Source organism: Martes martes (genome assembly GCF_963455335.1).
Source record: "Martes martes genome assembly, chromosome: 6".
NCBI lineage: Eukaryota > Metazoa > Chordata > Mammalia > Carnivora > Mustelidae > Martes > Martes martes.
Window position 1 is genome coordinate 12871021 of NC_137893.1, and position 27767 is coordinate 12898787.

General features: G+C 38.0%; 1 protein-coding gene across 1 annotated transcript in view; it reads left to right on the forward strand.

Moving 5' to 3' along the window:
• The window catches only part of IPCEF1 (interaction protein for cytohesin exchange factors 1), a 71512-nt gene that overhangs the window by 24568 nt on the left and 19177 nt on the right, over window positions 1-27767 (forward strand). Inside the window, exons 4-7 of the mRNA XM_080806137.1 lie at window positions 503-574; window positions 5865-5923; window positions 7299-7387; window positions 20247-20604. Coding sequence (XP_080662263.1) covers window positions 503-574; window positions 5865-5923; window positions 7299-7387; window positions 20247-20604 — 578 coding nt within the window. The remainder of the gene's footprint in view (window positions 1-502; window positions 575-5864; window positions 5924-7298; window positions 7388-20246; window positions 20605-27767) is intronic.

Here is a 27767-nt window from a genome sequence, read left to right on the forward strand (position 1 = left end):
TTTTCCTTTACTCATAGAGGGCGGCTTAGATAAAGTTTTTGATGTGTTGTCACAGTGTGGAAGGTCTATACTTGATTATGTTCCTACACATAACATTCTTGTATGTGTTTGGTTGAATTTGAATAAATATTTTGCTTTATTGATCTGAGCATTTAAGGGACACCTCTGGGATTGTAAATTTTAATTTATTGTCTCTTTCTAGCAAAGCAGTGAGCAAATGAAAATACAAGCATATGCCCATATGTTTAAAATAGAAACTATCAACTAGCCAAGACTCAGTCCTATTCTGGATGCCTCAACATGATGAATTAATTCTCTGCTCTCTCTCTGCTCTCTACATGAAATAGAGATTAGGCAATGGATATTGAATGTAACTAAACTATTTTTTGTAAATCTACAGAGAAAGCAGATGAAGTACCACACTTACATTTGATTTATTTCAAATCCATTGACAACAACATTAATTTCTAATTCTTAATGTGCTGTGTTTTTCCCCTTCAAGTGCTTTTAAGATCAGCCATCCACAGATCAAGACCTTTTATTTTGCGGCTGAGAATGCACAGGAAATGAGTGTGTAAGTAGAGAAAATTGCTAAATCTAATTTTTTCGGGAACAGATTACTTTGGTCAGGTGTTTGAGTTTTAAGCATGTTTTCATCCTATTTCTTGTTTTATTTATTTCCGTTGCTTTAAGGGTCAACCTCCTTAGCACTTGAAGTGCTCTTGCTTTCTTCTCCACCATTTGGAAGCATTTTGGAGAACTACATATATCAAAATGACTATTTTAGGGAGAAGTAATAAGATTCTTCTGAGGGAACTACAACGTTGAGGAGGAAAGGACAGAAGTCATTATAAGAAAATGTTACAGTGAGAATCAGCATCACAGGGAGAAAAGCCTGAAAGTACTGTGACCAATCTCACAGCTTTTAGAATTCTATGTGAAAAAAATCTGTAAAATTTCTTATGTGCTGTGTAATTATCATGATGGTCCCCATGTTTATCACTAATCCATGTTCTGTCCTAAAAAATTTTGCAAAACGTCCTTGCTCAGAGTACATCTCACATAAAATTTTATATCCCTAACTCCATTTCCTGTTTTTTGTTTTTTTTTCTGTTTAAAGAAGTGGAATAAATGCATATACCTGCCCCACTCCGTCCCCTGCTGATTTAGATTATAGTGTGATCACAACGGCTGTTAATTGAATGAGGCCATATATACTTGAGGCACTCAAGGCATCAGAGGGCCTTCTATTGAACTGAGGCCTTATTCTCAGATTCCTCAGTGTTCCTCATCACTTTCACATAACTGATAAAAATGTGTCTGTGGAATACCTACTAGGGTGCCCCACTGTGGCAGAACTTGGGCAATAGAATTAAAAATATATACATAATTCATTCAGAGAGCTTATAATTTAATCTATTTTGTTTAGTTATACATAATGATTTCCTTATCAGTCTTCTCTAATTTCTCTTTATCCTCTTGCTCTAGAAACCTAAAGAAAAAAGCTCCTTTTCAATAAACATATGTAAGTTGCAGACACACACACACACACACACACACACACACACACACACACCCTTCTCACGGGACAGCCCCTCAGCAGCCTCATCTAGCTAGACACATTCTCAACCTCTTTCCTAAGCACCCGTCACAACCTTCAGATGAGGGCAGAATGGCTCTACAGACCGTTGGGAAACCCCATGTTAAATGACAAGACAAGGAACAGTCAAACTGGGTCTTCCAAACAAGACTTTTATTTACTTAAATGAAGAGAGAAGTTGTTTCTACTCTCCTTCTGGTGTTAGCTTTCTCCCCTTGGCTTTCTCAAGAGTCTGAGAAAAAGAAGAGCAGATGCCCCCAAAGAAGCCAAAAGACGTCACTAAGTTCTTTACTCCTCTCTTTATTTGTATTGGTAACGGAATCCCGTCGATGAGCCAGCGGTAGGGATGTCGGTGGTGTGTGAAAGGCTTAAAGGCTTACCCAGAAGTACTTGGAGCCCTGTCATAGTGAGGGTCCAAATTACTGCTTAGTCCCTAGTGGTCCTTCCTGGCGTGCTTGGGTGGTGTAATCGGCATCAAGGTCAATCCCTTTGGGCCTCCAAGTTAACGTCTCTCTTCTCCCACAAGATGATGCAGATGACATTCAAAGATTTGTTCTGAGGGGCACCTGAAGAGCTCCCTTTCTTACTGCGGTGGCCAGTTTAAGACAGTATATAATGTGGCTGGGTATTTCTCGGTGAGATGCAGAGAATCTGAGGAAGGAGGGAGTGGCCTGTGGAGAGATGCCTCCTGTTTTAGAAGTTTGCTTCCTTGGGAAACTGCATTTTTGGGTGGTGACATTTCTCTCAGGGACAATGTAGGGAAAGGTAATTACGTTTAATAGAAATGCTGTGTGTTCTGCAGGGACCCTCAATTTACAAGTACAGGGGTAAGTAATTAAGGGTAATGGAAGAGTTGGTTTCTAAACAAAGACTGGTTGGTAGCTGCCTTTCTCAGACGGTGTTTGTGGGAAGAACCTTCCTGTTTTGTATATCAATTTCTTAACACTTGGGCTCCTCCAACACATCGAGTTAATATACAACAAACTCCCAGGAAACATCTGTCATCTTCTTTTATGTAAATATAAGTTTTTTTTGTGCATCCATCTATTTAAGCACGAATAGAAATTTTTCTACTATCTCGATGTTTTTTTAAAAAAAGTTCTTAGCAAAGAGGTCCTTTAAGCCAGTGGATTCCGGAAAGGAAACAGTCAAACAAGATTCTAAACAATCATGTTTTCCACAGCAAGTAACCAATGGTGGCAATTAAAAGAATATGAGAGTTAGGTAAGAGCTTGGAAGAATGATTTCTTTATTGTCCATACTCTTTCAATTTGCAACATTTCTGTATTTCTGTGTTCTGGAAGGAACTTAGAAATGTCTTTTTTTGTTTGTTTGTTTCAGGCATTCTCACTTCAAAAGTATTTTTTGTCTTGATATGTTAAAAAATTGGTCTATTTTATTTTTAGGTGCTTTTTTTTGAGGGGGGGGAAGGGTCTGTATACAGTCATGAAACCAGACATAAACTAAGAATAGTTTATTTTGATATTTTAAAAGTGAACCACCAAATTCACTGTGCTTTGCCGGATCAGTTTTTGAAACTGTACATTAAAATGTTTCTTCTAGTTAAATGACACACAAAACATATTTTTGTAAAAAATCTTTTAATACATTAGTATGTAAAATGAAAACCTTTCCATACCCCCAACTTCACCCTCCAGTTCAACTTCTTTCTTCAGGATTAACTTTTTTTTTCTTTTAATTTAAAGATTTCATTTATTTATTTATTTGAGAGAGGGAGAGAGAGAGAGAGAGAGAGAGAAAGCACAAGCAGGGGGAGAGGCAGAGAAAAAGGGAGAAGTACACTCCCCACTGAGCAGGGAGCCAGCCACAGGGCTCTATTTCAGGACCCTGGGATCCTGATCTGAGACAAAGGCAGATGCTTAACCATCTGACCCACCCAGGCACCCCAGGATTAACTACTTTTAACAGTATGACTGACATACATCCTTCCTGATACTTAACTTTGCATACCAACTCACGCACATATGCAAATACATAGTTTTAAAAGTACATTGAATTATGCCAGTCATATTGTTCTGTACTTGCTTTTTTTACTTACTAGTATGTTAGATTTTTCCAGGCCATCAGAAGACTTTCTATCCCAGTCTTTTTATTAGCTTCATAATAACATTTGTTGTACTGAAGAAATTAGTGCTATACTTTATCCATTTTCCTGTTAATGGATGGTTATATCGTCTCAGTGTTTTTTCTTTTTGCCATTGCAAGTCTTGTTGGATTAACATCCTTCCACATTTATTTGTCATTTGTAGGATAGACATTTATAATTAGGGGGTGGATATTTAAATTTTGATTAGTATCATCAAATTGCCTGCTTAAAACTGGAGATATCAATTTTGATGTTCATCTGAACAAAGGATGAGAATATTTCCTCCTAAATTCTAGAAATCAGTGGTTTTTTAAAGTTTTGCCAATCTAGTGGTGAATATTTTCCTGTGCTTGTATGTGCATTTCCCAAAGTACTATGGAGGTTGGCAATTTTTTTCTGTTTTTTTACTAGCCATTTGTATCTTTTTCTGTGATTTCCCGCTTTTTCGTTTTGTTTTGTTTTGGTTGGTTGTTTATTATTCTATCAGGTCTTGATGAACAATTTCTGGTTCCTATGGTGGTGCCTGGGCTTATGTGTTAGTCTGGTTTTAAGTGGCTATTAAAGAGCTCATAGTTGTCAGATGCTGAAGGGGCTTCTTAAAATGCCTTAAAAAAAAGATATTGTTTGTTTGTTTGTTTATTATGCAATTGTTGTAACTCTATAGTTGGTCTAAACATTTCTAGAAACAACATGTAAGTTTGTGGTATTGAAACCTAAAACCACTTATTTATTTAGAGAAAGTGTGAAAACAGGGGAAGGGCAGAGGGCAAGTGACAGAGAGAGAGAGAGGAGCAGACCCTCACTGAGCACAGAGCCCCATGCAGGGCTCAATCCTATGACCTTGAAGATCATAACCTGAGCAGAAATCAAGAGTAGGATGCTCAGTGGATTGAGCCACATAGGCACACCTGAGGGGATTCTTAAATAAGGCTGAAGCTCATTTACTTTCTTGCAGAAAGCCCTATTTGTTTTTAAAAATGAAATTTATGTATTTCCTGTTACTAAAAAATAAATATGGCAAGACCATGGCAGGTTGAGGGTTGGGGAAGGATGCCTAATTTGTTGACGATTGAAGACTTGGGAATATGCGACAATTTTGCAGTGGTAGGGGAGCAGTGTGCTGGCTAATTCACAAGGCAGTACAGGACTAGAAGAAATGGAGAGCATAAGTGAGTCAATAAGTACATAGCACTCTTCTTATTTTATTGGTATTGGTTGACTTAGGCCGCTACTGAATGTGCTGGTTTCTCAAAAAAAGAAAAAAAAGTGAACACATAATATGGAATACTTTTTAAAAATATAAAAAACTTGAAAGAAGTGGAAAATAAATCAGAGTATTACCACCCCAAAACAATATTTTCTCTTTAAATAGAAGGTTATATAGCTAGGAACATATGAAATAGATGCATTTTGTGTCTTTTACAAATTTGTGTCATAAAATATGTTCCTGACTAACCCCTTGAGAAGGAACTCCAATGGCCTGAGGTCATGAGCCAAGTTTGAGTTCCTTAAGGTTTGTTTAGATTTTTTTTTATTGTTATTGATGTTTAGCTGAAAATCGTTGCCAATAAAATGGTAAATTGGTATGATAAGGACATTGTCATTTTTTACCTAAGAAAACTCTTCAAGGAATTAAAAATTTCCATAGCTTAGGAATACCTGCCAAACTCTGAGATCTTTTACTGATTAATATAAAAATCCTACCTTAAAAACGGATCATCTTTTCTTTATTTTTTGTGAAATAAAATTACATTTTAAGAATTATAGAGATGGGACTTTAATGGTCAGATTACTAAATTCAGTGATAGAAGTTCTGATGGTTGCTAAAAATTTGAAATGCACAACTACAAAAGATATATTTGTTCATATATTTAGAATATTTAATGTAGTTGCCCACCTTAGCAAGCTGGATAATGGACCACCTTGTTTCTTGTCTTAGAAAGAAAATCCCGAGAAAGGAAAATACTGTGAAACAAGTGGTTTTAGGTTTCGATACCACATACTCATGCTTTTCTGGAAATGTTTAGACTGACTCTAGAATTATGATAACTGCATTTTAAAGTCTGGCACAAGACCTTCCTTCTGGGTCTAGGGGGAAGGTGGATAGGAGATGACCAATCTCTTTGGCTAAGCATTTATTTTCTATTTGAATTTTAGGTGGTTAAACAAGCTTGGGTTCGCTGTAGTCCATCATGAATCCGTTAGGAAGGATGAAGGTATGTTCTATTTGAAATTTCTGAAAATTCCGCAAGAATATTAGGATGAGATGGATGGAAATACAATGTCAAGTTCTATGCATAGTCTTGTCCTAATGAAACATACTTTGGCATTTAAAATTATCTGAAAATATGTAGAAGCAGACATATTCACACAGACTCACCGACATGGAATAGAGCTTCCCATGCTGGCTAAGAATGCTTTTTACACTTCACCCACACATTAGCAGCTGTAGACTTCATTGACATCTCGAACAACTGCCAGTGCAAATGTTTTATTGCCCCACTCACTGAATTCTTACTCAGAGACATGATCTCGTCATGATCTAGACAGATAACTTTCATCCCACTATTTCCTCTCTGATATATTTTAATATTTCCACCAGGTGTATGCTGAGGCTAATTACTCTATGTCTGTGCTAGGAAACTGAATGTCAGATTAGGACACAGGCCATATTTTTAGCTCAGTCTGTAGTTCTCTGGGTTCAAAGCTACAGGAGTCAAAATCTTCTTAATGATGCAATTACTCCTGAATATTGAGAAGAAGGAGGCTTTCGGTGCCAGGATCACAAAGTTAATACTATTTATGAAGTGCTCAGGCCATATAAAACTTGGGAATTGGAATGTGGGGTGTTATATCTTTGGATAGCAAAAATTGTAAAGCTGAATTTGAGAAATGGAAAAGTGGTAACGTGATTTAAAAGAATAAAGAACTACAGTGCAAGAGTGTGAAATCAGTGTCCTGACCATCTCCTTGGTCCTCTTTGCCACAACATCAATAACCATTGTATATTTGAAATGCGGTTATAGATTGTGAGGAAAAAAATCATGACACAAAAATCTTCTCCCTACCCTGGTATTTAAGGCCTTCTGTGATATGGCCTCAAGCAAACTTTCAGCTTCATTTCTTTTCTTTTCTTTTTTTTTTTTTTGCCACATCTGTTAGGGGTCTCCATACAGTTGGCTCAGACAACACCCTCAAACTGGTACTCATATTACTCTGTGCGCACTGTTGATGGTCTACGTATGCTGCCATGTTCGGCTCCTTATGGCTCCTATGATCAAAATGAATCACTCCTGATTTTATGACCCCTTAGTATATGACTCACACCTCTTTTGAGGAATTATTTTATTTTCCCTGAGCTATGGCTAGTCCTCTTCCTACGTATTAGACACCAGTGAGGGCGGAAACCCTAATCTGGTTATTCATTTTCTCCCCTCTTATGTAATCTCCTTGCCCCAGGTAGCTCCATAGATGAGTCCTTTCTGAATCGGATTGGAATTGCTATAGCCAGATGGAGCAAAACCTCTGCTCATGCATTATGGAATGAGTGATGACAGTGTTGAAACATAAAACATTTTCATTTTTGTATAGAATGCTACAGTGAGAGTGAACAGGAGGACCCTGAAATAGCTGTGGAGACACCACCCCCTCCTTACTCTGCAGAGACTTTCTCTCCTTTGGTACGTACTGACCTCATTAGTCTATTGGTCATGATCAAGTGCGTGGGTGTCATTCCTTCCAATGGAATAGAATGTACTTTGACCAATAAATTTTTAGAATGGGCTAAATTAAGGTACCTGCCAAGGAGCAAGTGCAGTTCTCAGAATTTGATTCTTCTCTATAGCAACACCCTGGTATGAAAAAATTAGTTTATTTGTGTGTGACCCACAGATGTATCTTGCTGACAGGACTTGTGTGTGACCCACAGATGTATCTTGCTGACAGGACTTATGGTAAGGCACAGGGCTTCTAGGCCAGTGCTTGCAGGCAGAGATTTGTTTTATAATCTTTACTTATACCCTACAGGTCTTCGGAAAGAGCTGAAAGTGCCTTTCCTGGGTGCAGACATTATAACAATGCAAAATGAACATAAAGGGGATGAAGGCCATAGATGAAGAGAAAATTAGAATCCAAAAGGCAACAGGAAGCCAGGAATGGGGTTAATGCATTCAATCTGTGGGTAGAATAATTTTGAGAAAAGTCCATGTTTAATTCTCAGGTTTGGAAACATCCATCGTAAGTTCAGGTTATTAATGGATGTTAAGACTGAGGCATGTTGCTTTGTATTTATTATTTATTTATTTACTTATTTATTTTTCAGTTTTAGAGTTTTTTATATTAACATATAATGTATTATTTGTTTCAGGGGTACAGGTGTGGGATTCATCAATCGTACACAATTCACAGCGCTGACCGTAACGTGTGCTATTGTGTTGCTCTGTATTTCGATGCTTGTTGACTTTATAGTGATAGTTCCTAGAAGGATCCAAGCAAAGTTTATCTGGGGAAGTTTATATATGGTTCTTCTACCTTCCGTGTGCCAGGACTTATGTAGGTGCTTTAAATCAATAACCATTTACCACTGCCCCCAATAACCCTGAAAAGCAGTATTATTTAATCTGAATTTCACTGATTATTAATGAACATCTCTTCGTATTTATTGGCCATTTGAATTTTATTTTGTCTAGTGTCTGAAATATTTAGCATATTTTAGCTGTCTTACTATTATTATTTTGTGTTTATAAAGTTTCTTTATTATCCTATCCATTAGCTCTTTGTCAGTTAAAAGTAAGGTACATCTCCTTTTCTGTTTCATGGCTTTTACTTTTTTGGATGGTTTCATGATTTCTTTTTGTAGACAGTTCTTCTTGATTTTAGTGTGGCAGGTTCATCCATTACTTCTGTTGTGGTTACCTTTGTTTCTGATTTTAAACATTATTTCCTATTGTTAGGTCATGGGAAGGTGGATATGGCTGTCCTCATCTCGTGATTTAGGAAACAGAAGTTCAGAGGTAGAATGGTCTGGCTACGCATGCAGTGAATGGGGTGCCTCAGAAGGGAACCCTGGTGTGTCTCGTTCTATTGTACATGTTCTTTCCACCCCTGCTACGGTGTTTGTCCATCCTTGGACCCAAGTAATGGGAAATTCTGATAGGTTACAGCAGCTCCTTCACTTACCGACCTCTTCTGTCAGAATTTTTTATTTTGTGTGATGAAGTTTACATCTTTGTGTTTTTGCCAGTTTCTGGATTTAGGATATTAAATAACATTTAAATGATGACCTCTACTGTTGTCACCTACTGTCAGTGGAGAACTGTGGTCCCTTTTCTAGTTTACTTGGCTAGCAACCCAAACCAGAAATAATTATTTGTTGACTGAGTGTGTTTGTCAAAATCTCTATGCAATAGGACTAGTCTATTAAATTAAGCAAAATTAAACTTTGAATATGGTAAAATTTAGACTGGTTTTTGAACTAGACTTCCAATATGTCCCATTTTAATATATTCATAACGTGCCCTTAATGTAGTCTTTCTCCTCTTTTAAAATCAGCTTCTGAATTTAGGAAAGACTAAATAGACACACCTTGGTTTAATAGAGAAGCATTTATTTTTGTTTAGTTTTTCTGTTTCTGTCTCTCTTTGTCTCTGTCTCTCTTTCCTCTCTCTCTTTCTAGCTCTGTCTCTCTGTCTCCATCTCTATGTTTGTCATTTCTTCTTCTCTGTCTGTCTTTCCTATTTTAACCTGTGACACACAATGATTTGGTCAGTCCTCCATCCTTCTCTTCCTGAAATTCTCTCTCCTTCCTACTGTCTGTCCCTCATGACACTTAATATGATTCAGTTTAGTTCTAAGATACTGTGATTTTTAGTGTTCTAGTGGCAACTAGTATCACAGCTTACTGAGAGCATTGTCAGGCATCTAGAACTCTCCCGAAAGTAAAAGCAACCAACTTGTCTTTTTAGATGAGGGATCATAGTTCAATTGAATTACACAATGTGAGTCTTACCTGATGTTACAGTAGAAGCTCAGGGAATGCTTGTTTCAAAACAAACAAAGGAAGGAATGTATATGAGACCGGTAAGTTAGGTCATTGAAGTAGGAGGATTCTTTAGGATTTTCTGAGTCATTAACCAAATGTTATTTTTTTAAAATTCTAAGTTGAGCATTTTTCTGGAAGGCCACTAAGGCTAACAATTTTTTTTTCTAAAGAAATATATTGGAAATAGATAAATGTTGAACAGTTAGATTTTATTTTCCTTGGAAACAGAATATGTTCCTCCTGTTCACATATTTTCCAGGCAGATTTGTTTTTGTTTCCTCTTGTTTCTGAAAAACAGACATGCAAGACACTTGGTTAAAATAACATTTAAGCTTTTTATTGAAACAAATGAAAATTGAAAAACTCATGGTAACGTTTTTTCCAGAGAATGAATCAACTTACTGTTTTGGCTCAATCTGGCATAAGCTAGCCATGACTGAGCTATATAAGCCTAGGTGAAAAATTTTTTTCTCTAAGTTCTTGCATTAAAAAAAATATTTTGGGTAGTGAGCTTTCATTTTGGAATGATGATTCAAAAATATAAAATAATGTTTGTTTTTTTTTTTAAAGATTTTATTTATTTATTTGACAGACAGAGATCCCAAGCAGGCAGAGAGGCAGGCAGAGAGAGAGGCGGAAGCAGGCTCCCTCCTTGAGCAGAGAGCCCGATGTGGGGCTCGATCCCAGAACCCTGGGATCATGACCTGAGCTGAAGGCAGAGGCTTTAACCCACTGAGCCGCCCAGGCGCCCCTAAAATAATGTTATTCTGGGAAATTATCTCCCCAAAATTAGAATCTTGAATTAAAAATGTAATTCAGTGTCCAGTCATTCTAATTGCTGCAAACTGTAAGATGTCAACAGTAGACCAGTTTGGACCTCTGCTTCTAATGGCTGGCACTACCTGCTTCAAGAGAATAAAGAACAGTCTTTATTATTTTTTATGAGGGTCTTTATTATGAGGGTCTTCTCTGAGTGAACAAGAGGCTTCTTCTTGAGAAGACTTCACAGGATGGAGAGTTTAAAGGACATCCACTGATTCACAGAGCAATTAGAAATGGGGACCTTTGACAGGCTTACTAAAAAGGCTTAACGTAGTTGGGACCCTGTATATTTCACTTGGGAAGGTTCTCTGTAGAAATCAGTATCCATGATTCCTTGAAATCCATGATTCCTTGAAACCCACAAAAGAGCAAAAAAGGAACTGACTTCATTCACATTTCAAACTCAGTAATAAGTTACAAAGTGATTTAAGAGCTTAGCCATCAATAAAAATTGGTTACACATGTTTTGTCTCTAAGTTTAATTATGACAAGCATTGTCTGGTAATTTGATGTATGTATGCTTATTCATTCATTTAACAAATTTTGTTGAGAGCCACTATTCTAAATATTTGGGACACATGAGTAAATAAAGACAACAATTTATTTCTTCACAGAGTCAAGCTTTGAGTTGAGAGAGACTGATAATTAATAATCACCATTCTAAGTACATTATCTGCTATGTAGTAGAAATAGAGTACGGTGAGTATGGGGAGATAAGGTGCGGGAGGTGGGATTGTGGTCCTGAACAGAGTACCAGGAGAGCCCAAGCGAGAGCTGAGGTCTGAGCAGAACTCTTGGAAGGGAGTGTGAGAGTCAGTTAGGCAGATGTTCGGGAAGGAGTTCTCTAAGCAAAGGGAAGACTTAAGAGCCAAGATCTCCTTGGTGGGTAGGGAGCAGGGTGGGGAGGCCAGTGTGGCTGAAGCAGGGTGAGTTAAGATGAGAATAGCAGGAATTGAGGTTGGAGGGTAGTGGTGGCCGTATCATCCAGGGCTCCAGGGCCCCTTAAGGACTTTAATGGTTTGAGTGACTTAGGGAGCCTTTGGGAGTTTTGAGCAGAGGAGTGATGTGATCAGTTTCCATCTTAAAAGGACCACTCAGTCTACTTTATGGGAAAGACCCTGGGAGGTGGCGATAGGATAGAAGCAAAGAAATCAAGGGAGGGTTGCAGTGATCTAGTGTTAGAGACTGGGGTCAGGGCATAATTGAAAAATGGAATGGGCAGATTTTTGAATTTGGTTGGAAGGTGGACCACCCAGTGGGTAGATCAGATAGGAGAGAAACTGCGAAGGTAAATATTTATAACACCAGCTTCAAAGAGTGCCTGCATATTATCTTAGCATGGTCGTCCTCTTATTTTGGTGCTTTTTAGAAGTATAATTCCTCTTATATCTAAATGGTGAAAAAAAATCACCAAAGCAAACCGAAGAAGCTGTAAATAAAAATAAACACTGGGGCTGACCATTGCCCCTTGGCCAGCGGCAGAGAAGGAAGTAAAAAAATGAAACACAGAAATGGGTAAAATCAGTTTTAGAAATCCAAACTAATTTTGGGAGAATGAATCTCACACAGCTGTTTACTAAATGTCACTCGATCTTTTGAATCAGGTACCATATACTAGAAATGCTCACTACTGAGACAGTTGTATGAAAAATTTATCAGTGGCTACAAATACAAGCCAGGTGAAGGTAGAAAGAAAATTCATCTTTATAAGAGTTATCACAAGCTCCATGGTTGAACATTTAATTGATTTCAAGACTACTTCTTCTTCTTCTTCTTTTTTTAAAAGATTTATTTATTTGAGAGAGAGAAAGAGAGAGACAGAGAGAGAATGAGTGCCCTAGTGGGGGGAGAAACAGGGAGAGAGGGAGAGAAGCAGATCCCCTGCTGAGCACGGATCCCAATGCAGGACTTGATCTTACAACCCTGAGATCACAACCCAAACCAAAATCAAGGCTTACTTATCTGAGCCACCCAGGTGCACCTGCTTTCAGAACTTCTAAAATGAGCCTTTACGACTTTGCCCCCTGCTTCAGCAGTTCATTTCAGACCCCTCTGGCAGTCCATCACAAGCCATGGAGCCGCCCCCAACCCCTCATGCCTTCCATTCCCACGGGACCTACAATCGGTCTTGCCGGAGTTCTAGAAATAGCAGGCATTTCTCTTTCTTTGTCTCTAATCTCTCTTTCTTAAAAAAAACCACGTCCAGATCTGTCTTCCCGAAGTGTGGTTCTGATGGTACGGACTCACCTGCACAAGACCGTCCCGGGACTCCTTGTGCTTATCAAATTAATTCTTGACTTGTTAGTGCGGTATTTGAGGCCCTTGGGTTTACTTCAAGCTCTCCTTACAGTCCTGTTGCTGATTTCTCCTCTATCGGCAGCCCAGTATACTGCCTGCTGTCTCCGCAGAGCTTTCTAGACTTTTCTACTCTTGCACTTGCATTGGTAAAGTTTCTCCACTGGTAGGAGCCAAGTGCTCCCAGCCCAGTTCCATTACCGCCAGTTCAGATGTGACTTACTTCACTAGAGCTTCCTCGTCCTCTAAATCATGATAATTCTGCCCTCTTCTGAACTCTGTATGTTCCTATTTTTATGGGGTTGGGAAGGCAGGGGGGACCTTTTTCAAGTTGTTATCATTTGCCTTGTGGTATAGCTGGGCTGTGTGGACTTGCCCCGAGCAGACAGCTGGCAGGGAGACTGTCTCCACACGGGGCTCTGACTCAGAAGGCTGAGGAACTCTTGGCTCACTTGTTTTGGGGGAGGGGAAGGTGTCACCCACAGAGAGTTAGCCCTGGGCGCCAAACCACGGGGTTGGAGCTGTGGTTTGAAAGCTAGCCCTGGCTCTGGTTTTCCCCTCCTATTTATCAGGCAAAAGTAAAAAGTCTGCTAGCTTTGTTGGTTGCTGAGGAATGTGGGGAAACGGGGTCTCCCCTTATTGTAAGTTAAGTTGGTGCCTCCATTTTGGCCATTTGACTGTCTGTAAAAAATTTAAGGCACTCACATGTTTGTGTCAACTATTCCACTTCTAGAAACTTACCCTATAGATTAAACTCAGGTGCTGAAAAAGGCAGAAGGATGTTGGGAAACCACCCAGGTGCCCATCAAAAGGGGACCAGCTAACGAAATGCAACACGGCCAGAGAACGGACTATGTCGCTCTAGGAAAAAAAAAAAAAAAAAAGCTCTATTTGTCCAGATGGGGAATGAGTCCCTAAATATATGAAATGGTAAAAGCAAGAACAAAGGGCATACTGACAACAATATAAACATTTTTTAAAGCTCAATCTTTGGAGCCAGCCCGGACCCACTGCTTATGAGCCAGGGACCCTGGACAAGCTTTGTCACTTCTCTGGACTCAGATGCCTTATCTATAACATGGAAGTGCTGGGAGGCCTTTGTAAGGGCACAAGCATCATCTCTGGCAGTCACTTCCCTTCCTGGAGCTGCTATAAGATAAGAATGAGCTAACAATGGACTGTGCTTCATTCTTCAGATGTTATTAAACTCCTATAGCGTACTGGACCCTGCCCGGAGTGGTAGGCGCACAGCAGTGAACAAGACAGGCCTGGTCTAGAGAGGGGGAGTGGGTGCTAATAAAAAAAAAAGGCAGAAATAGTATTATTTCTCTAATTATTAAATTATATTTTTTAAAGATTTATTCACTTATTTTGGAGAGAAAGCACACATGCAAGGAAAGGGAAAGGCAGAGGGAGAGGGAGAGAGAGTCTCAAGCAGATTGCCATCTGAGTGTGGAGCCCAATGTGGGTCTCGATCCCAGGACCCTGAGGTCATGACCTGAGCTGAAATCAAGAGTCGACCACCGTTGGGACGCCTGGGTGGCTCAGTTGGTTAGGCGGCTGCCTTCAGCTCAGGTCATGATCCCAGTGTCCTGGGATCGAGTCCCACATCGGGCTCCTTGCTCAGCAGGGAGCCTGCTTCTCCCTCTGCCTCTGCCTGCCACTCTGTCTGCCTGTGCTCACTCTCTCTGACAAATAAATAAATAAACTCTTTAAAAAAAAAAAAAAAAGAGTCAACCACCCAGACAGCCCTCTAATTATTAAATTCTTAAAGTCAGAGGCAGTATCCAATATCTTTTTCCTTACCCACAACATTTATGATTGTGCCTACCACAATTTGAAATGAAATAAATATTTATTTAATGGACTGATAAATGGGCAAGTGGGTGATTGTAACTTCATCCACGTTCTCTGACGATTTCTCGTGCTCCCGTTATTTCCCCGTATGAATTAGAACGTCACTACTTTACACTCGTCTAGTACTGTCACATGGGTTGGAGGAAGATGATTTCATTTGACTTTGACAAAAGTTCTGCATTTTACAAACAAGGAAGCCAAGGAGAAATAAGTTATCACAAATACCCTTTGCAAGCTTAAATTTACCTTTGATTAAGAAGATTCTTTCATGTTATCCTGTTTGCTCCTCTTGATAAATCTGAGTCAGCGAGGTGGGCAGCTAAGACATTGTGTGTGTGTGTGTGTGTGTGTGTGTGTGTGCGCGCAAGCGCGCGCGCATATCGACCGTGTGCCAGGTACTGTTGCCGATAGAGGAATGCTGAATTGAAATGGACAGTATCTTCCCCCCATAGCAGGCTGAGTCTGAGTTGAGGAAGAGGCACAACAAATTTGTAATTCAAACAAATACTCCCAAGTGCTGACAAATGCTGTGTAGAAGATATACAGGGGTAACAGCTAGGGATGGCTGGGGTTGAGCGTGGGGGGATATTCTTTCTGGCTGTGAGGCTGAAGAGCCTGCTGATACTTGAAATGACACCAAAATGGTGAGAAGGAAGCAGCTACCCAGAAATCCACGGAGAGAATGTTTCAAGCAGAAGAAGCCTGTGCTCAAGGAATGGGAAGAAGGCTTCTGTGACTGGAAAGGAGAGGGTGGTGGGAGGAGATGTAGCTGGCGGGGCAGAGGGGGCTCCATCTAGACCTTGTCAGCTATAATGAAGGCTGTGGCTATTTTTGTGCTTGTGATGGTCAGTTATTAGCGGATTTTCAGCAGGGGAATATTGTGATCTATTTTATGTTTTAGAAATACTCTAGGGGCGCCTGGGTGGCTCAGTCAGTTAAGCATCTGCCTTTGGCTCAGGTCATGATCTCAGGATCCTAGGATAGACTCCCACATCAGCTTCCCTGCTCAGTGGGGAGTCTCCTTCTCCTTTTGCCCCACCCCCTTGCTCATGCTTGTACGCTCTTTCTTTCTCTCTCTCTCTCTCTCAAATAAATAAATATTTTAATAAAATCTTAAAAAGAAAAAGAAGCACTCTGTTATTTTTTGGAGGATGGACTAGGGTAGGGAGTGGGTGGGTAATGGTGGCAAGAAAAAGTCAAAGGAATAAGACTTAGAGGTAAGGTGGTTTCTTTAAGGTCACTTGGATGAAAGGGATTCAAGAGAGGAGCAGGTCCTTTGCCACCTTATCAGATGGGGGGTCAGATGGGGGTGTGTGCTCTACAAGGTTTTTGTGTTTTTAGAAGAATGCTTCTACTAGCATATGGCAGAAATACAGACAGTACTTCCTAGGGTTTAGCAGCAATTGACTGGTTTGTTGTTATTAATGTGGTCAGTAAAAGAGAGGGAAAGCAATATGGATATGTTCCTTTTTTTTCTCACTTGGTTTTATTATGTTTCATCTTAAGTTATTCCTGTATTTTCTTTTTTTTAAAAAATATACTTTGACTAATGTTGCTTAACATTTATATGCTGACTTGCTTCATCCTAATTATAGAATGTTGGTGGTTATCTTAAACTGTTTTCCCTATGTCAAATATGTGTTTTTAAACAATTCAAAGAAAAAGATTTTAGAGCTAATCAACATTTGAGCTAAGCTTCTTTGATAAATACAAATATCTTAAGTAAGTGTTGAATCACTAAATTCTACACCCTGAAACTACTATTACACTGCATGTTAATTAACTGGAATTTAAATAAAAAATATACATTAAATGGGAAAAAGAGTGTTCACTTTGACAATGCATATACGAAAATTAGAACGATAGCGAGAAAATTAGTATGGCCCCTGTGCAAGGATGACATGCAAATCCATGAAGAAAATGGGAAAAAGCAATATTGATTTTTTAACTTAATCATATAATCGCTTCATTAAAACTTAGATCTTTAATATGTCTTTAAATATTATCATTAAAAAGTAAAATATTTAAAACTCAAATATTCTGAAATGAACCGCTGTGCAATTATTAACCTCTAATAGATAAAATAATAATTTTGTTTGAGATCATGAGAATATTTTGTGGGAGTATTTGTATTATAACCAGTGACAGCCACTTCTAGATCCTGGGGTTAGGATAAATCATTTGTAGCAATTCTACAGAGAATTTTGGGCTGTCCCTCCATAAGAGACTGAACTACTCCAGGCTGTTTTCCTTCTAGACCATTTTGTATTGACATTAATTTGTTACCAACTATACGTCAGGCGCAGATGTAAAAAATAGGCAAAAATAATAGTTAAGAACAGCCTGTTCTCAAGTATCTTACCAAAAAAAAAAAATGAGCAAGTCCATCAGCAATTATAGAATTAGTTGACAAATAAAGTGACATTCCACCTGGTATGATAGAAGGAAGCCTGGGAGTACCATACAGAGCTACCCACCTGGTCTTGAGCCCACTGAAGTCTTCTTGGAGGAGGCAGTCCTTGAACTGATACTGAAGGATGGGCTTATGTTAGTACATGAGAGACTGTCACTTCTTCCTGCCTTCATTAGATTTGCAGTGAGAAGTTTTGTGAGTATGTTACATGGATGGGTCCTAGAAGGCACTGAGCTAAATGTTCTCTGTTTGACTGTGGCTGTTGTTAGCTACACGTGGTAGAAATAATGACCTGTGATTTAGCACCATATTATCTATAAAACACGTTTCCATTGTGACGGCTTTCCAAGATCACTTTGATTCCTATTTTGTTAATCTCTCTTCTAATAAAAACTCCCTCTGGACTGATACACAACATCTATTTTCTTATTTTCTCTTTCTGTCTCTCTAGTTCTTCCTTGTTTTTTCCTTGCTCACTCTTCTTTTTTCCATTTAAAAATCAAATTTCCACATGTTACATGGTGCAAGAGAAGAGATGATGGATTGAAACATTTGAGTTGTGTTTGAGTAGTACCTCCAAAAGGAATATGCTTCACAGAAATTTCTGATGCTCTATGAACATGTCTTTCCTTGGTCCATTAAGCAGTTTTGAGGTCCCAAAAGGTTTATGGAAAAAGTGCTACAGCAGTTATGTGCACAGGATTTTGCTCAAATAGCCCATTTTGCTAATCAAATTACAGTAATATCAACAGGAGCAACAGGGAAAGCTTGCACTTGGTCTCTTTTCAGAAAAAGGATGCTGGCCCCACCAAAGCCAAGTTTTACTAAAATAGCTCACAATGAGGGAATGTGTTGGGACTAGGTCTGAATGGTATTTTTGTTAATATTTATTTTCTAGATCATTCTAATGAGTAAACAAGTCTTGGCATTTATTTGGACAGCTTGGGGTCTGTGCATTATCTCTTCTAGATAACAAAGGTTTTATTTAGTGGATTATAGATCTTTAATCTCTTAGTTGTTAAATGATGTGAATGATTTAAGGCAATTGATTTGCAAACTCATTGACACATTCCTGAATGGAAAGTTTTCATGTCTGTACAAATGTATTATTAATAAGGTGCATGTGATGAATAGTATATTAACTGGATATTTTAATGTTGTGCTTCTAAAAAGTGGATTTACTGATTATTTGACAATGCATGTCTAGTATTTAGCTAACTGAGCATACATTGGGTAAATACAGGCTTTTCCCATCAGAACTCAGAGTTTAGAACCTAAAAAATTCTTGGGAACATACTAGATGGAAATCAACCATTCTGAGTTAGTTGCAATGATTCTGAGGTTTCGGGGAGAAAAATCCTAGTTTGCTCTTTGGCTTCTTCCCACTAACCATTTCTTTTCTACCACTTTGGAATGTTGAATGCTTGAAATTGATGAATCTCAACTATAAAATGTCTTCTCTGTCTCATCTGCCATTGGAGATATATGATGACCCAGAGAACACTGTTGTCTCTGTCATCTTGATTTTTGGATTTTATTGACAAAGAAAATGAAAAATGATGGAACAATATATAGTTGCCAGCTATTTATTTTACTTCATAGGATATTAAAAAAAAACTTTAAAAAGACAAAAACTAACATCTACTATCACCATTTTCCAAAAGAAGATGTATTATTTTACCATCAAAACGAAACTAGGATAAAATCTCAAATAAACGAAGTCCTTTCCAAGAGAAGGCGATTGGTGATGTTTCACTGATGTTTTCTCCATAAGCAGAAGAACATTTTGCCAAGGACTCTTATTCATTCTTGTGTTGTATGTTAGGAGCTGCCTTCAGAAGATCCCTGTAACATCAGCCTACTTCTCACAGTCTAGGTGCAATTGCTGGTTTCTCTTTAGTGAATTAAGAGTTTGCAGTGGGTTCTTATCTTTTTTGGTGAACATTTATTAAAGGTTTTAAATTATTAAAGAACTAATGAGCTAACATGATTTTACCTATGTAGTTATAAGCTATTGCTGGGTATGTGCTAAAGAATATATATATGATATTGGAGAATGTAAATGTATGGACTTTGTCTACATCCATGGTTTCCACTCAGTTAATATGTTGCTTCCTGTCTGGCTTCAGCTTTTGTTTTTTCTCTCTTAATTACCTTTCTGAAAGGTTTTTGCTCAATCAGTGGGAATTCAGTGATCAATTACAGTCTACTTTTTGCTCAAAGTATCCTTCAGTATTTCAAAGAATCTCCCAAAGGGACCTTTTACATTTCCAGGGAGCATTGAAGAATAGGGTAAATCATGTTATGGAGATGTTTCAGATCCTTAAACAAAGAATTCAAAGTTATACAAATTGGTTTTGGGCAATGGAGTCATAGTTCTTGCCATAGGAATATAAATATCACGCAATTTTCTTCTGATTCTTTTTTAAGACTAGTTTAGGTTTCTTTGGTATCTTTTTTAATAAGACATTATGGTACACAATGGAGCCCCCGGCATGTCAATTAAACTTGCAGTTGTAGATCCATAAGAAGTAGAATGAAGTTTAAATTTAAATGTAATCTTAACTGCATTCCTTGTGGCAAATACTGGAAATACAGAATAGAAACAGACCAGTTCTCTGTCAGTGTATTTTACCAAGTCCTTGTAACCGTTTTATAATAAACTTTGCTGTGATCTGTTAAAGAATCTTCAAATTAAGTAATGAACAAGTTTAAGAATTGTAATTTTCCCCTCATAGCAAATTTAACTCAGACAGAATAAAAAGGGATCGTACTAATAATCCTCACATGAAGTATAAGAATTAAGGTCTTATGCAGGGCCAGTGCAGCTATTTCCCTATCATAGAGATAAAAAGTTAAATATGGTGTCTTCAGCTGTTTGGAAAAAAAAGGGTTAAATACAAGAACAAAAAGCAATTATTCTGAGTTACATTTGGTAAAACAGATGAAAAAAAAAAAGTGAAAACCCAAAACTTGTGAATGGTTTTTAAAACAATTTGTTACTAATAATTTTTTTCTGAAACACTGGAATACCTCTGTTAAAAATGGAAAATAAAGAATGCCAGTTTAATCATGATTTATTTTATTCTTTTTGGTTTTATTTGTGAAACAGGCTGCACAGCACGCATCTTCCTCTTCACCCAAATCTTGCTCTTCCTCTTCCTCGGAAAGTACAATAAAGACAAACAGCAGTTTGGCTTCCTTATCTAGAGAGAGACAGTCCTGGATCGACATGGTGAATAGTTCCGCCACGGCCGACGATGAGGGACAGTCTATAACATTGGCTGTGCAGGTTCACTCATCTGCACCCTCAGAGGCAAACAGTTGCAGGGCTCTGGAAAACAGCTTTGCCACATCAGAAAGTGGATTTTTGAACTCTTTGTCTAGTGATGACACGTCGTCACTGAATAGCAACCTGGACCATCTGATTGTCCCAGACAAGCCCACTGGATCCAAGATGGTGGACAGAGGTAAACCAAGAAGTTGTTTACTCTTTGCTAGAGAATGAATATTTGTGGGTGGATATAGAGCTCTAATTTGTAATAAGAAGAATGTTGAAAGTCATGGATGATGATTCAATAATTAAGCAATCAGGTGGGGCTAAGGCCAAGGGCTGCTTCTGTAAGGAGTTTGTAGGTGGAAGGCTCTAGCTTCAGGGCCATTCATTACCCACAGAAGTGTCTCTGGCCACATGCTTACAGTTATTAGACATGTGATTTTCTACCAATCTGAGGAAAAACTTGACTCATTTTTGGTCCCATGTCCTATGCCTTGGAGCTTATGGTGATTAGATCAGGGTTTTGTAGATTGGTATCTTGTGGTTCCAAATAAATGGAGAGCAACCACCTACTCTGGGCCACAACCACAGAAAAGGTCTGGCTCCTCGTTATTTGACTCCTGAAGGTGTCAGTGTGGTTAACAGGGAGACAGACAATTTGTATGTACTTTGGAAGGCAGCACTAGAACTTTCAAACACAAAGAAGAGCATGGTTTATGCTTCTGGAAAAAAAAATACAAAATGAAATATTTTAAGTCTTATAGCAAAGGAAACAGTTCATGGAGTATAGAAATTAATAATGTGTACTTTCTTAATACTCTGTGATAATTGGTCTTTATCTTTTGTTCAGTGGAACTTTTTTTATTATTAGTTTTCAGTCATGATGTGTCTTTTCGGATGGTTTGTACCTTATTTACTAGGGTGTAAAAACATACTTGCCTGATGTAAGATACTGGGCAACAAGATAATGCTGAGTTTGGTTGTATTTTTTCAGTGTACTTTTGAAAGAAAGTTGACCGGTGAAATTCTCATGCTGTCTTTTCAGAATGGCCCGAAGACACAGATGACCACTCTCCCCTCTCCCCTAGCATAATCAGGGAAAATTTATTTAAGTCCTCAAATTTTCAGATATACCTTATTAATTTAACATTTGGTCTCAGGGTAATTTAATCCAAGGATCACGACTGTAGTCCCAGTTGTGTGTGTGTATTCAGTATTTTGAAATATTCAAATCTGAATGCTCAGGCTGGGAACTCATTCTCTAAGTCACCACAATTGTTACCACTCCTTGTGTCCTTACCTGAAGATGCTTCACCCAGTTGAGTTACTTGCCTGGCAGCTATGACATTTGTGATTAATACCTCTAATTTAGGCCAGTGATCTATTTTACGTTTAAAAAAGTGGAGTGTGAAAAGTCACTGGCGAAATAACCCTTGTCTAGAAGTGAAGGGGGTGGATCAGGGGGCAGAGTGGAAAGAGCACCAGTGAGGCGTACAGGGGTCATGGGTGGGCTCTGACGGATGGAACACAGCAGACGTGAGCTGGCCTCAGGTTTGAGAGGTGCTGTCCCACGAAGAAATGTTGGGCGTAATCTCTGTCTCTTTGGAAGTACAAAACTAATGCAGATCGTGAGGATAGAACCTCAAGCAAAAAGGCCTAAGAAACTTCTTTTAATGTTGAAAATGGTTCAAAACTGAACGGGTTTCTTGGAAAGTAATATATTCCTTGTCCCTGGAGGTGTTTCCTCATTCTGAGACAATCATTTTCATTGGGTATTAATTGCATATTGACCACAATCTTTAGTCTTCTTTCAAAAAGATTTTTTAAATTAATTAATTAATTAATGTATTTATTTTAGAGTGAAAAAGAGAGGGACAGAGAGAGAGAGAGCACAGGCAGGAGAGGGGCAGAGGGAGAGGGAGGACTTGCTCTTCCCTCTGCACGTCTCCACTCTGTCTGAGGAGTGCAAGCTGAGGCTTGATTCAGGGATCCATCTCACCACTCTTGAGTTCATGACCTGAGCCAGAACCAAAGTGTCAGATGCTCAACGACTGAGCCACCCAGGCGCCCCACTGTCTTTGTTCTTATAAAGACATAATGAAGAGAGCACTTAAGTATCTTGAACTGCTCGGCCTCTAACTTGATACTTGGCAAAGTCTTCGAGATACAGCGCTGCTTGAACTAAAGAAAATCATGAAAAGTACCACATCTATTATTTGCTTGTGAAAAACTCTTACTTTAATCATTGGGCCATAGGTAGAACTAAAAATTGTCATGTGCACACACACAGACACACACACACACACACACACACACACACACACATCGCCCCAGGATAAGGTTGGCTTTAAAAGCAAAACAGAAAATAAATTCCCATTTGCATTCTTTCTCGAGGGATGACCCTGCAGACTGAGTTTTCTTTAGGATGAATAAGCTGCGAGTCGCGGGACTATGTATGTACCTCTTGTCCGTGTCCACATGTCACTCTTGGGATGCATGAGTTGCAGAGCTGGCTGGGGACCAACATCTCTTTCAGTCTAAGGAAGAAGAAACCTCGTATTTTAAAATTTTGAGTTAAGTGCAGGGTGACCAACAAAATCTCTGTGCTTTTTCCAACAGCTTGACATGAAGGTATTCCTTTCAGTAGAAAGAAAGAGAAAATAAAAGTATTTTTCCCTCACTGATGTGTTGGCAGTTGCCATATGTCACAAAATTTTTGCTGGTGATTTTCTCTTGCTGCTGGGGATTTGGTTAAATTCCCAGAAGAGTTAAACCACATAAAGTCATTGCTATGGAAACAGCAACCTGGTCTTTTCTTGCGTTTGCTATGGTTTGTTCTTGAGTAATCAGACTGCATATTATGCATTCTTTTACATGTGTATATTGGTGTGCTGGGGAACAAGGTAGCTTTTCATTTCTGTGACTGCTAAAAATTAGTTTTTAGCTGCCAATTAAAAAAAGAAAAACTCTGACATTCCTGTGTCTGAAATATTGTTCAAGGTGTTTTTATGACAGGGATTGAAGTGTCGACATGGTCCAAGACAGGAGTTAGGATTTTAGGTTAAGTCCCAGTCTCAAGACGCATTTGCTAGAGAAAGAAGCTTTTCTCCTAGAAAAGATTCTTAAAGGTTAATAACAGTCCTGAAACAAGTAGGGAACATGCGTTACAGCCTTCTTTTTATTTCGACAAGGAGAAAAATGTTTTGCAGTTATGCAATTAAAATTGTGGTTGCTAGAATTTTATACTGAATTTAAATAGCCTTTTAGACATTTCTTCCCTGCGGTGTAAGCTAATAAAAAAATGCAGGATGTTAATTGCATCCTATTGCCTTTCTACATTGGGAGTTCCAGAGTTCCATAGCTCTCTTGATTCTTCACTGAATTTTTCCTCAAAGCATAGTGGGAAAAGAGGTGATGGGGTTAGTACAATATTCACCTCTGCTCAATTTTGTCCTATATTCTTTCCTTCTTCTGTGAGAAGTTATTTGGTCTCTTACTTATGCTTATGTGATAATGACTCCCATGTATGTCTCTATTTACATTATGCTGACAATGTAGAGACAATTTTGATTATACTTACACCATGAATGGAGTGACCATACCCTGGATGCTAGAAAGCTAAAAAACCACTAATGAGACGACAACTCTATGTTAATAAATGCTCAAGTACAAGTCCACTCAGAATCAATCTGGGAATCATGTTGAATAAAAAGAGTTGTTAATGAAGAAACAAGCATACTGGAATATGCATCATATCTTAAGAATGTGACATAAATGAGCCAGATTTTAAGAGTCAGCAAATATTACCAAAAATTGCACGTAATCTGAGTGCAAACAGGATGAATGCCATATTATTTTAGCTAGCTAACTCAGCTGCTGTTGTAGGACTTATGCAGCATGCCTCTTTAGGAAGCAAGAAGATTAAAAAAAAAAAGTTGAATATGGAAGTCCATTCAATTTTATCTTATTTTTTTGAGTACCTAACATGTCCTCATGCACTTGGTCCTAACAGGAAGACACAGATGAACAAGACACAACTTCTGGACTAAAAAAATTTAACATCTTAACGGGGAGAGCGGGAGGAATAAGACTCATTTAACAAAAGAAAGCAGAGTAAAGTGAGTGCCACAGAGAGATAGAAGGTATTCAAGGGATTTAAAGGAGAGCAGGAATTCAAAATATGGAAAATCACGTCTAAATAATCTGTGATCCAAGTGGGAAGATCTGCCTACAGAGAGGGGAGCCATGGGAAGGAGGGTTGGAAAAGAAATTTGGATAACGTTGAATGCTGGGCTAGTGGTTAGTTTTATTTCATTAGAAAATGGATGACTATTTTTAATCAAGGTACTCATATAATTGATGATATACTTTTTAAATTATTGATCACAATTTATTATAAAGTCATGAAAAGCCAGCAAGAGTCAGGCTGGACTAATACCTGAGATACCATACTTTAGAAAAATTATGTCGCTCTAGAATGTGGGGTAGAAACATGTAAGGGGACAGGAAATTAGAAGAGTTAGGAAACTTTTGTAGTAGCTGGGGTGGCAGTGGATAGAGGAATAAAGTAGAGACTGGAGGGCTTCGGTAGCTCACCTATCAGGATGAGGACTGATCTTGGTCTTTGTATCTCTATTACTTAATTTAGTCCCTAGAAGATTTCCCAGTGATCTTATTTTTCGAACTATAATTTGAGAGGGGATCTCAAAATAGAAGTAAATATTTACTATTGGGAAAATCCTGAATCTATAATTGTTGACCTCAACGGTGCTGCTCTCAAGCATAGATGATCTACCACCTGCTTTGTCTGCTCCATGCCCCGTGTCTAACGATCCCTAGACGATGTCATGAAATAATGCTGTTAGGTTACCTGCAAATTTGTGTCATGTAACTAGTTCATCTTATTTATGATTATAAGCATCTCACTTATTTATTTATTTATTTATTTATTTAAAGATTTTATTTATTGACTTGACAGATCACAAGTAGGTGGAGAGGCAGGCAGGGCGGTGCGGGGGAGCAGGCTCCCCGCTGAGCAGAGAGTCCAAAAGTCTCAATCCCAGGACGCTGGGATCATGACCTGAGCTGAAGGCAGAGGCTTTAAGCCACTGAGCCACCCAGAAGCCCCTAAGTTATTTTTTAGTGACTATTGATTGCCTGATGTGATTAAACAGATCCTTTCCCCAAAGACTTGTATTGCCACTTTAAGAGTTTCAAAATTCATATATATTTAGGCTTATCTCTGCAATCTTTATAGTCTTTCACTGATGTTTTAACTTCAATTTTGTCAGTATAGTAGTTAGAGTCTACCTTTATAGCATGCTTTATTATTCAGTAGAACATTACTGTCTTTAGCACTCTCTTCAGGTAAGATTTCAATTTGATTTTCAAGCTTAATTTTAAAAATCACATTGGGATTTTGAAAAAAATTTTCTTGAATTTGTTTAGATTAATTTGGTGAGAACTGCTATCTTTAAAGCATTGAATAATTTCATCTATGAACATGGTATATTTCCCCATTCCACTCATTTTACGATTTTTAAAGTACTGTTTTCTTCTTATAAGTATAGCTTGTATCTTATTAAGTTTGTTCTTAGACCTTCTATAATTTTTCTTGCATTTGTGAATGGAATCTTTTAATTCCATTATATTTTATAATTATTATTGCTGATGTGAAGAGAGGAGGCTTCTTTTTCATATTTGCCTCATACTAGTCACCCTATGTTATGGTTGGAAGTTGTTTTAATTGTTTCTAGATAGATTTTCTTACCTTTATATAATGACCATTTTAGCTTATCCTTTCTTTTTCTTTTTTTAACTTGTGTGATCAGAATTTGCCTGAAGTTTATTTGCTTTTTTACTCTAAAAAATAGTCTTTGGCATTATTGGTTGCACATTATCTTTATTATCTGGTTAATACAATTCTGCTTTATCTTTATGAAATCTTTCATTTTATTTAGAATTATTTTGTGGGACCTTTGCTAGCTCCTTAAGTTAATTGCCTAGTTGATTCATTTTCATATCTTTTTCCTAGTAAATATGTGCAGGTTCTGCATACCTCCTTGACTGATACTTGGAGTTTGTGTTATATAGTACTTTCACTGTTGACCATTTGCAAACAAAAAGTTTTAAGAGTAATCTAACTTTTAATTTCTTCTGTAACCAAACCTAGTTTTAGAAGAGTTCTTAAAAATTTCAGTGAGTGCTCACTTTAGCAGCACACACAGTAAAATTGAAATGATACAGAGAAGATTAGCATGGTCCCTCCACAGGGATGGCACACAAATTCATGAAGCATTCGTATTTTTGTTAACTGGAATTAAAATAAAAACTTACACACACACACACACACACACACACACACACACACACACTATTTAAAAATATTTCAAAGTGAATACCTTTTCAGCTGTCTGCATGGAATTCACAAAAGATCAATGACAGAAGGTCAGTGACATAATTTAAGGAACCATGATCTTTATAGAGAAAGATTATAGGTTTCTTAGAAAACAACAATGGCTATGGCAGTCTCTTTTAGCAATATGGTTACACAAAACTAAAGATGAATTCCCCTGATCCACATGTTTTCTCGAGAACAGTCTCCTACAGTTTACACTATTTGCTCTGAGAAGATTCCTGTGTATTTCTTTGAAATGCTTCTAATCTCATGGTGTCAGATTCCTTTTTTTTTTTTTTTTATCCTATAATTATATTTCTGGCCCTTTTTGGCTACTCTGGAGTTGTTTCTCTAATCATCCTGTGAAGATACCAGCACCATGTCTGAATTTGCAGCTAGAAAGGACAATTCAAAGGTCGGTTTTCCAGGGAGACTCTTTTCATCAGGGTAATGTCTTAAGCCTTTGAGGTCTATTCCTGCACTATTAAGTTAAGTTCTAGTTTCTCTCCCTACAATGTTATGCTGTCCTAATTAAAACCAAAGCAAATAAGGTTCTATTTTCTTAAAACTATACAACTATAGTAAGCATAAGATTGAAAAATAATTTTTTAGTAGACTTTTATCTTTCTTGAAACAATTTTAGGTTCAGAGCAAAATTGAGCAGAAGGTACAGAGTTTTCCCATCTGTTTCCATCCCTATACATGCATAGTCTCCTCCATTAATAACACTCCTTCCACCAGAGTAGGATATTATTACAACTGATTGACCTACGCTGACACATCATTATCAGCCAAAGTTCATAGTTTACATTAGGGTTCCCGCTTAGTTGTGTATTCTGTGGATTAGAACAAATGCATAATGACATGTATCCATCATTATGGTATCATATTTTCACGGCCATAAAAATCCTCTGTACCCAACCTATTCAGCCTACCCTCCCCTTTACCCCATTGACAAT